This window comes from Benincasa hispida, chromosome 10 (assembly GCF_027475165.1).
Source record: "Benincasa hispida cultivar pf3 chromosome 10, pf3_genome.v1.1, whole genome shotgun sequence".
Lineage (NCBI taxonomy): Eukaryota > Viridiplantae > Streptophyta > Magnoliopsida > Cucurbitales > Cucurbitaceae > Benincasa > Benincasa hispida.
Window position 1 is genome coordinate 46,479,494 of NC_143487.1, and position 11,568 is coordinate 46,491,061.

The following is an 11,568-nucleotide window of genomic DNA, read 5'->3' on the forward strand; positions in this document are numbered from 1 at the left end:
AATGTCTTAAGCTGGTTACCGGACTTTCAATTTCTGTGCATTGAAATTCAATGGTTATGAATGTATAAATCTTGATTGGAGTTTGGAGGAAATGAGAGGATTCATTGTGTGAGGAAGCTTTGTTTCTTGCAATGTTTGTACTTCATGGATTCAGCCAGGAGTAGGTTTACATATCAGTCATAATAACAATAATTTTGAGAAAATGATTAATTTCCTTTCCATTTTCTAGGCTTTGGGGACTGGATTTGCCCAATTTGCTCAGCCTGTGTATCAGAGATGCATAAGCATCATCCAGACCCAACAAATGGCAAAGGTTTTTCCTGATTATTGATTTTCAATAAATACTTATTTAAATCCCATTAATGTATACTTTAGTTTGCTCTTCGTTTCTTTGTGATCTTTATGCTATAATATTACGAAGGTGGTTAAGCTTTATCTTATATTTGCGCTTAGGGTCAATCTTCTTTATTAATCAACAATATTATAATGTGAAAAACGTCCTCAGTGGTTTCAGAACTGTAAAAAACTTGTCTTCTGTCATACAATTTTTAATTTTAATTTTCTCACCTTTTCTTTTCATTGTTAGAAGTATTGTATGTTTATTTTTTTTAATTTTTTAATTTATTTTTTTGAGAAGAAAAACCTTTCATTGATGATTAGAAGTTTTAAAAAAGAAATTAGAAAGTTACAAATGGGTAAAAGTAAAGACATGAGGACTACATGAGGTCCTCCATAGAAGAAATCAAAGAATCTCTGTAAAAAAAATCCATAACATTACAAAATACCCCTAGCTTGAAGAAACTACGTGCTACATTATATGGTTATAAGAAGAAATACAAAAATGAACTTAAAAGTAGCACAACCAAACAAATATAAGTATATAAGCTTTGGCTCAATCCACCCTTGCTCTCCGCTTCTCTGACCTCCATTCAAGATTAATGGCAATGAACCATAAAAGCTTGGGTTTATTTTTAAATTTCCGTTCCACAAAATAGATATAAAAAATTTCTCCTTTGACCTATTATCTAATACCCAAGAAACACCAAAAATTTTGAATCTCTTTGCAACACTCAACACTATGAAGATTGGAACAGTAGACGTGCTTTGTGCTGCTTTAAAACATTGAAGACTGACTGAAGGATTTAACATCATATTAAGATATTATATCATTTGGATTTAACATCATATTAAGATATTATATCATTTGTAACCCATGCACTGTAACCCAGGTATCCAACTGACCAGCCATGCTAAAATGCGAATGTCTGTCCAAATTTTAAAGATAGAAATTGCTTTTACAAACAATGGAATGAGAAGTTACCACAATGTTCTTCCATCAAAATTATTTTATCAACTCTTGAGGAAAGAGATATATCTTCCAAGAAGTCCAGTAGGCCCCTAAACTCTTAAATTTCTATCTCCATTAGATTTTTTATTGCCAAAATTTTCCAAGATTGATATGTCAAGTCCAAAGCCTCCATAACTGATTTAGGTTTCTGCTGAATCATAGCAAATAACTTTAAATTGGACTAGTAACTTATTGATACTTTTTAGTTATTGAAAGAGATTAGCACCTGTCCCTTCGGGGACATCCGATAAAATTGGAAAGAGATTAGCACCTAAATGGTAGCAGCAAGATATTTGTTAGGGTTTGAATCTTAGTCTTATGAAAAAAAGATATCTCAGTAACAAAAACTATGGGGGCTTTATTAGTGAGATCCAATGGTGATCAGCTGCCCAAAAGAAAAACTGCTTGGAAGTCTGAGGACCTTCTTTTCTTTAGAATAGGACTTGCTATTGTCAGCGTAGGTTGTAGAAACTTTTCAATTTTGATTTGGAAATGACTTGAGTGTGCAATATGTTTGACTCCCGTGTTTGTATTTTCCGTCTTCATGGGTTTGTTCTTTTTTCTCTCTTTCCCACTCTTCTCATGTTACCTTGTACTAAGTTTCTGAAGTCTGGTTGCTCCTCGATGATATGTGCGGTTAAGTTTGAATTATAGCATTGATCACTGCTAGCCTGCTATTCCATTCTTGAATTGTTTTATTTCCTATTGCAGGTCGATCCTGTTTCTGCTGGGGTTCAGTATGATAAAGAGTTCATTGTGTGCTGTCTTGATCTTCTTTCAGGTCTCGCAGAAGGTCTTGGCAGTGGAATTGAGAGTTTGGTAATAAATTCTAAACCAAGCATTTTGCCTTTCTTTTTTTTTATGATCCATGATAATCCATCTATAAGAATTGAAAATGGAATGCTGTCAGATGTTGATACATTTTGTAGGTCTGTTTTATTATTGTTTTATCGTATATTTCTTGATGAAATGTGACTGCTCTCTTCTAGTAGTAATTGAACTACGACAATATATTCTGAACTTCCTTGCATGTGGCATTTCATGGAATTTCCATCAGGTTTCTCAAAGCAATCTGAGGGACTTGCTTTTGCAATGTTGCATGGATGAAGCTTCTGATGTCCGACAGAGTGCCTTTGCATTGCTTGGGGATCTTGGAAGAGTAAGTATTTGGATTGATCTCTTGGATTGTTTTCCCTTTGCTTCTTTATGTTTGATAAGTTATTCAAAATTTTTGACCTCAATGAACTCCTGGGCATCAAGTGTCTGCGTGTGTGTGTATTTTCTGTTGAGAAAGTAATGAATTGTTCTTCAGTAGAGGAGGGAGGTAGCACATGATTTTTACACAAGTCTACGTCGACTACTAGGAACTTTTGTTTCTTTATGTTTTTCTTCTGTGTTTATGGTTTATTTATATTTTGTGGTTAGGTATGCCACATCCATTTGCAACCGCGTTTATCAGAATTTCTTACTGCTGCAGCAAAGCAACTGGTAATTTAAGCTATTTTATGGTTTACATTTCTAATTTGAAGTTATTTTACTAGTCTTATACATTTACTGCACAGGATACTCCTAAGCTGAAGGAAATTGTTTCTGTTGCAAACAATGCCTGCTGGGCAATTGGAGAATTAGCTGTTAAGGTATGTGTAGACTTTTCACACACTCGCAGAGTGCCGGATATTGAGCTTGTCTTTACACATCCCTCTTATTAAGTATGAAATTCATGTATTTTAAAAAAGGTAGCCCCCCATGCAAGTTACTTTCAGTATATGATCTAATGCATCCGATGGTAAAATGTCTTTAACCTGAAAATTCAACACTGTTCCCTATTATAACGATAAAAGAAAGGATTCGTTAAGGAATTATTTCAGAGCAATAGCTTGAAGAAAAGCCAAAACTTCACCCTAACAAAGAGGTTCTTTGACCCTATTTGTAAGTTCTGTTTGCATAATTTCTAGGTTTCTGAATTCTGTTATCATATTATCTTATTGTTTAAGTGTTGATGTAATATTAGATTTACCTTCACTTTTGGGTCAATCAGTGATTTAATATGGTATCAAGGTAGGAGGTCCCGTGTTCAAACCCTTGCAAAGTTATTTCTTCCCCAATTAATACTGATTTTTACCTTTTGAATCTTCTACAAATTTCCAAGCCCACAAGTGAGGGAAAGTGTTAAAATATTTATATAATATTAAATTTACCTTCATCCATTAGCTTAAGCTTTTAGGTCAATCAGTGATTTAATATACTAGTTATTTTCCTTTATGGTGATATAGATTTAAAATTTCTATCACGACACAAACTACGTCAATCTTCTTGGTGGCAGATGGAATTTGTAAACAGTCATTTTACATTATTTGGAATCGTTATTGATTTAGGTGCGCCAAGAAATTTCTCCCGTTGTTATGACAGTGATTTCAAGCTTGGTCCCGATTCTTCAACATGCACAGGTGATGGTCCCTTTTTTTTGCACTAACATAGTAACATGTCTTATCATTTGTGTATTATGGCACCGATAAGCCTCTTGTTCATTAAGAACTAGAAACAGATGAGGGAAGAGGGCTATATATATATATGTATGTATGTATGTATATATAATAGATTCAGTTCGATGAGAGAAAAAGCGAGGTGTGTAAAGAGTGCTCATTGCATCCTGAGGAGGGATGTTGAATGTGTATGTATTTAACAGGATCATTATTATGTAATTTCATTTATTTGTGCTATGCAGGAGCTAAATAAATCTTTGGTAGAAAACAGTGCGATTACACTTGGAAGGATTGCATGGGTTTGTCCTCAGCTAGTGTCACCACATATGGAACATTTCATGCAACCATGGTGCACTGCTTTATCCATGTAAGGTTCTCTACTTTATAAATGTTGTGTTAAAAGGTTAAGGATGCTTATATACAAGATAGAGGATGCTTATATACTAGATATAGTTGCACCTAAGACATGACACCACGCCTCGTTATCAGAAGTCCAAATTTATGTTGGAATATTTTGCAAGTAGAAGTGGCTTATCGTATGCTCACTGCTATAAAGTTATAAACCATGTTTGTTGTGAACTTGGAGGATTGGGCATTCTGATTAATTGCTAGACCAAATTGTTAACTTCTGATTGTTTTTATTGAATCACATCTCTGTATCACTAAGAAAAGCAAAGCAAGTTTATTTATTTATTTTTAATCTTAAATCAGATGTATTTTTTAACATGGGTCGAGGTTTCTATTTTACTGGCAGGATACGTGATGATGTAGAAAAGGAGGATGCTTTCCGAGGTCTTTGTGCTCTGGTAAGTCTTGAGTTTGTAGCAAAAGTACTATATACGTTTTTGATTAATAATTATTATGTCTTCTTTGCTTTCAGGCTAAATCAAATCCTTCAGGGGCAGTAAATTCACTTGCTTATATGTGCAAAGCTATTGCCAGTTGGCATGTAAGCATGGAAACTTTGTTTATTAATTAATATCTATCATTGCTTGATCTTTCTTTTTAAGCTGAGCTTATTACCTGCAGGAAATAAGGAGTCAAGATCTTCATAATGAAGTATGCCAGGTTCTGCATGGTTATAAGCAGGTTTGTAGCTAAATTACTTCTGACCATTCCCCTTCTTCCCCTTTCTAAGGCAAATATTGTTTAAGGTAGTCGGTATCAAAAGAAAGACAGATTCCTGGAGTACATTATAAACTGGTGGAGTTCCTCTGTGATGTAATGTAAGAGTTAAGATGGAAGTGATGGTTTAGGCTGGAAAAGTTAAGCCTGTAGTTAAAATTATGAGGAAAAGAAAGAAGAGAAGAAAATAAGGACCGAATTTCCCATACCATTCCCAAGAAAAACGTCAATTTTTTTTGTACTCCCCATGTTTGGATTGACCCTTTTTGTAGGCTCTTTTGTAGTATTTTTATTGCGTAATTGCAATGGTTGCATTTTTAGGACTAATAATCAACTGCATAGCAACATTTTTAAAGAATTACAAATATAGCAAATCTATCACTGATAGACTCCTCTCTCAGCCATTTAGTCTAACATTGATAGGCTTTGAGAGTTGGATTTAAATTTTGCTATATCTGCAAACTCTTTTGCATGGTGCTACATATGCTAATACTTTGGGCATAATTGCTATATTTACCATTGTCCCTATCTTTATTTGTCTTGATAATTGATATTTTTCCATTAAAAGGGGGAAAAAAAAGCAAGAAAGATGTCAAATAATTACAATGGGTGGGGTCATGAAAGATGGTAATAATTGACAGCTTCTTTGGAGTTTCAGATGCATTGATTAGAGGGGGGGGGGGGGGGGGGGGAGGGCAAAATCAGATATATCTCTGTCCACCATGATGTTCGTATTAGTCATAAGAATATAGTAGTCCGAATGTAATATATTAATGTTCATATGAATGTCCATTTGGCAGATGCTGGGAAATGGTGGGTGGGACCAGTGTATTTCTTCACTAGAACCATCTGTGAAGGACAAACTGTCAAAATATCAAGTATAGGATGTGATGTTTATCAGTTTACTTCAGCAAGTATTCTTCTCAAACATATGCTTCAAATTCTGTCTCGAAACCAATGGGGTCGTTTTGTGCGTGTCTTGCTCTTATGATTGATTGGAGCAAACATCAAGTTTTAGTTTGTAGTGGCAGAAAAAAATCAAGGTTGCTGAGCTTGAAGATAATTGCACATCCTCAAGATTTTATACAGGTTGACTTGGTTGAGACGGCACTTAAAAATGAAGCCAGCTGAAGTGAGAAAATGCTGTACAGGGGGATTATGTTGAGATAGTGTGGTGCCCTTATAGAGTGTTCCCAATATTTTCCATTCCTTTCCTTTCCTTTCCTTTCATCACGAGTCTGGATTCGTTATATCGATTTTGGGGCGATGGTTTGCTTTACAGGAAGTCATATAGGTAGAGTCTAGTACATTTTTCGTTTCCTTTTTAATTTTATGACTTTGGTCCTATGATTTTTCCATTAATGAATAGGGCGATTACGATAGTTCTTCTTTTTTTAATGAAGGATAGAGGTGAGTTATTCTTGCTACATTTAGCAACTGTGGCGATTTGGGAATTTTTTGTTTTTGTTTTTGGAAGCAAATAAGGAACTGTTATGATGTACTTTAGTCTTATATAATTAAACCATTTGATGTTTGTACTAAAACTTCCACTCTTTGTCTGGGCATTATCTTCACAATCAGCCTGCAAAAGCAAATTATGAATAGTTGTTGAGTGAAGTTTTTGAGAGAATTTGTTGGAGTAAATGGTGAAATGAGAATGAGAATGAGTTTTTAAAGTCTAGAGGATTGATGATGCTGTAAATCTTTGGGCTTTAAATTGATGTTTATTCTTTAACATAATTGTTCATCTTACATTCAGGATTGCATTTTTTCCCCTTTCATATTTTTTCACTCTTGAGGATATTATTGCCATCTCAAATCTACCAAGAATGTTAATGGAACATGAAATGATTTTTGAGATTCCTCAGCCTGAATTAATGAACACTTTTTCACTTGTATATATTTATTCTCAATTAATCATTGAATTGAGTCAACAGAATTGTTCAATAATTAAAACTTCAACTTGTACAAATTACATGAAATTAATGCTGTTATTTAGCATTAAAAATTTAATTATCAATGCTATGGTTAGACTCTACATATTTTTTGTTTTTTTGTTCTTTGAAAATTAAACTTATAAACACTCATCCTAATGGTTACTCACTTTTACCCATCTTTTTAAAATTAAAAGAATGTTTTAAAAAATTTGTTTTTGTTTTTAGAATTTGATATAGCATGAAATTTAAGAGAAAACACGTAAGAACGATAGCATGAAATTTAAGAGAAAATAAGGATAAATTTTAAAAAATTAAAAACAAAATTGTTACTACACAAGGTCTATTACAATCTGTTAATTGGGGTTGCTTTGATTTGTTTAAAGAGATTTTGGTGGAGAGTTTTATGGTAAAGAATTGGATTAATTTCTTGAAGAATGGCATCGACATTGTGTGCCAATTCCTTAACGTTTTCGTTCCAATGACTCCTAATAATGTTTTCTATTCCTCTTATAATTACTGGAAACACTTCTTCCATGGCGGTCGACACCATCGTCACAAATGCTTCGCTATTCCATATGTATAGTGCTCGTTCGGCCACCTGAATTTAAAAGATGCCATTGATGAGGAGCTTATGTTAGTATCAAAGGAAAGGAAAAACTTTAGATTTGATTCATTCAATTTTATTGAAAATTGATTTGAATTGAACTTAATACTACAAGAGAAAAATTTCTGTGATAAAAGACTTAAAAAAGGTAATTGATCTTATAGAGTGACAGCTTTATTGTGATGTCCTAATTTTAGATAAGAAAGGTTGAAAGTGCATTATAAAAGAAAGAAAAATTATAAAGTAAATTATCTATTATGAGAGATGATATAACCAAAGATAATGACATCAATCCAGAGGACAATTGCTCTAAGAAAATATACAAAGTCAATAGTTTTCTGTTTCCAAAAACTGTATTTAGGTTTTCACAATTTCTTAATTGAGTTTACATAATTTCTAGTTAAACATCCAATTCTTTAACTAAATTCTAATTATTATTTTTTTGTTTTTTTAAAAACTAAAAACCAAAAACTAAAGTCCCTTTCGATAATTATTTGGTTTTTAGTGTTACATTACAAAATAAAATGTAGTAGATAACAAAACATAGAAATCAACAAGGAGAAGTAGTGTTCATAAATTTTATTTTAAAAAACAAAAAATGAACTCCATTTGATAACCATTCGAATTTTGAAAATTAAGTTTATAAACACTAGTTTGATTTATTGATTTGTTTGTTTTGTTGTCCATATTTTATGAACATTTTCACAATCTAAGCTAAATTTTGAAAACAAAAAAAATTATAATTTTTTAAACTTATTTTTGTTTTCAAAATCCAGCTAGGATTTCAATTGTTTACTCACAAGAGATAAAAACCATGATTTAAGTAAATGTTAGAAAACAAGCTCGATTCTAAAAAAATCAAAAATAAAAAACTAAGACCTTATTTAAGTAACTATTTGGTTTTTGGTTTGTCAAAATTAAATCAATTCTCTCTCGATTACTTACAATGATTTGCATCTTTCTTAAGTAAATGAGTTGAATTCTTAGTCAAATTCAAAAAACAAAGCTACTTTTTTCCGTTTTCAAATCCTGACATGGTTTTTAAAAATATTCATAAAAGTAGATAACAAAACAAGAAATTTAGAGGTGGAAGAGACGTTTATAGGCTTAAGTTTTACAAACTAAAACTAAAAAAATCAAATAATTACTAAACGGAACCTAAACAGTCATCAAACAAATCTTAAACTTCAAGGGATTCAACCTTACCATGGAGTTCAAACTGTTGAAACATTTTGTCATGTGTGAACAAAAGGGCAAAGCCAAATCTTTATACAGTTTGGGATCCAATTTCTCCACTAAATCCTCCAATTCCTCAATCAACTTTATCTCCTTTTGGCTATTAGCTTGAGGCCAATACTTTATAATCTTTCTCACTACCAACCCACCAAGCTCACTCTCTTTCTCCACAAACTGATAAACACAATAACCCAATTGCTTGTTGAAACTTTGCATCCCTTTAACCTTATGTAAAGGAATCAATATCCTTTTCAAAAAAACTTTGTGTTCTTCCTTCAAAGGAACTGCAAAGCCATTGATTATGCTTCCCCATATCTCAAGCATCTCTGCTATACCATTATGCCTCTCTGTTTCAAAAATATACTCCAAAAGCACACCACTCATTGCTTTTCTCATGAATGATCTATACTTGGTGAGTTTGCAATATATTTGGTGGAAAATATTCTTCAAGCATTCTCGTTCTCTCGGTTCCTCCGAATCGAAGAGCGAAAGAAGTCCGAGAAGAAAAGTGTTATCTATATGTTTCTCAAGTGTTTGAGTATCAAGGTTGATTAGTAGCCACAAGAGGATATCATAAACAATTTCAAGTTGTAGCCAATTTAGAGAAGGAATGGTAGCTACGACGACTTCGTTTTCTTCAGCAAATGTCGATGTGATTGGAAGAGCAAGGGAAGGGGGAGGGAGTGGACGAAAGAGATTGACGGATAATAACGACATCAACGACATTAAAATGTCGTCATGTAACGGTTTCTTTGATGTTTTGATGACGGACAAAAGATGGGTGAGTTTGAATCTCTTCAATTCAGGAGAAGTTGGCAGTGTCATGGAAGAGCAAAAGGAAACGATAGAAAGAACTTCATCTTGAAGAACATTTTTGGTGAAGCCAAAGGGTTTATTGGTGAATGGATCGTGGTCAAAGAGATGTTTTAAAGTTGGAAGAGATTTAGGATGATTTGAGGAGGATCTTAGAGAGTTGGTTTGAGCACCCATCGATTGATTTTGAAAGAATTTTGTGGTTATAACTTCATTTGGTGTAGGTTTTTTCAAGATGAACAGAGGGAGAAATTTTGAATTTTAATTGCTTGTATTTATAGTTTGATGATACGGATTTTACTAAAGAATTCTTGTTGATTTGATCAAATTTGAAAGCTACTTCAAACGGCTTGCATTGTTTTATTCGTAGGGAACTTATGATTCTCTTACAAAAACTAGGGATTATTTGCTTCGTTTTTGGTTTTATAATCCATTTCTAACTTTTTTTAAAAAAAATAAATAAATAAATAAATATTATCTTTTTTTCCCCTTTCTCTCTCTAAATCATCCACCCTCTGTTTTCACACTCTTATTTTTCTAGATTTATTATTATTATTTCTTTTTATTTTCTCTTCTAACATTTTTTCTTTAATTTTTTTCGTATCGTTTCTAACCTATTTTCTCTCTAAAATTATTATGTTTCTCTATTTTTTTTTAATCCCTTTAAATAATTTATCCTTTTTTTTTACTAAATATTTGTCCCTATAAAATTTTGTTTTCGTCGTGTCATTTTCTTATTAATTTTTTATATCTTTCCAATATATCATCAAAGTTACGATGGATTCATTGCATTCTAACAAACCTTTCAATCTAATATTGGTCTCAAAATATACTTAAGAAAATTAAGATCAAATTTAATAAATAAGAACAACACATGGTAAATTTCTCCCATGCGCTATATGACCATATTAAGTTAAAAATTGACGAAGAAAATAGAATTTTGAAGGAAAGTAAAAGAACATGTTTGTGAAGAACTTTTTGAATTTTCCTGCATTTCAATAAACTTCAATAGAAAACTTGAAAACCATTTGAAAGAATGTAACAACAATGAATCACTATGTAATACTACCACAAAACTCCGATACTCCATAGAAAAGTACATGTGTTATAATTCTTAAGTTACAAAGAATTAGGCGACAATGAAGCCAAACATCAAAGTGAAGAGGTTCATGAAAGCAATATGCGAAAATACGTCAATGCATCAATCACTTTAGGTGATTTAATCTGTATTTTCTTATAAAGATACGTTTGGTAGTTATTTCAAATTTTATTTTATGGTCTTTCAAATTTTCATATAACTTTTATAATTTAATACATGAATCGTACCCAGGCACGAATGTATATCAGTTTGATGTGTAATCACCTCCATCTCAACAAGTATGTCCTATCAACATCAAAAATACCTATTAGACTTAAAAGATACTTACATTCGAATAGTCGCATCCTATCAACAAAGTGCAAAATAGCATAGAAAACACGTACACTCAAACAGCTGCATCTAAAAGAAAGGAAAGGAAACAATGTATATATTATAAGAGTATAGATTAAATGTTGGTGCAAATTTTTTGTCCTTCAGTCTTGGTTTCTCTGGTATCAAACGTGCACTTGGTTACCAACCAACCAAAATTTTGATAAAATGTATTAGCTAGGGAGAAATTTTATTATTCTATATTAGTTAAAATTTCAAAAGGAAAAAAATTGTTTAGATAAATAATCTTGTTTAAAAAAAATTAAAATTATCAAATAAATTTTATGTTGTTTTTTTAAAAAAAAATATTTACTTACATTTCAAAATGAATAATAAAAAAACAATGATATCATATGTTTTTAAAATTAAGAGAATAAAATAAATGGGAATGGTTTAGATACAAAATCTTATTTTATTAGCTGAATTGAATATTTATATAATTAAATTCGGAGGAAGAACTCTAAATAGTTAATGATAAATGATTATATCTTCTTAAATTATTTACCAACATAAACTTGTTTTCAAGATTTAAAAATAATAAACCGTGAAAATTC

At 31.9% G+C, this 11,568-nt stretch overlaps 2 protein-coding genes across 2 annotated transcripts; one reads left to right on the forward strand and one right to left on the reverse strand.

The window, feature by feature from the left end:
• The first annotated feature begins 179 nt into the window (after nt 1-179).
• On the forward strand, nt 180-6,500 carry LOC150033403 (transportin-1-like). Its single transcript, XM_090306236.1, has 11 exons — nt 180-313; nt 2,060-2,167; nt 2,406-2,507; nt 2,774-2,836; nt 2,911-2,985; nt 3,724-3,795; nt 4,074-4,198; nt 4,586-4,637; nt 4,712-4,780; nt 4,861-4,920; nt 5,757-6,500. Exons 1-11 carry the CDS (start codon nt 305-307, stop codon nt 5,838-5,840), a joined length of 819 nt encoding a protein of 272 aa, XP_090162362.1. The 5' UTR covers nt 180-304; the 3' UTR covers nt 5,841-6,500.
• A 736-nt stretch (nt 6,501-7,236) lies between these two features.
• On the reverse strand, nt 7,237-9,784 carry LOC120089106 (serine/threonine protein phosphatase 2A 57 kDa regulatory subunit B' theta isoform-like). Its single transcript, XM_039046529.2, has 2 exons — nt 8,704-9,784; nt 7,237-7,491 (listed from the first exon to the last, which is right to left on the reverse strand). Exons 1-2 carry the CDS (start codon nt 9,721-9,723, stop codon nt 7,237-7,239), a joined length of 1,275 nt encoding a protein of 424 aa, XP_038902457.1. The 5' UTR covers nt 9,724-9,784.
• Between the last annotated feature and the right edge of the window lie 1,784 nt (nt 9,785-11,568).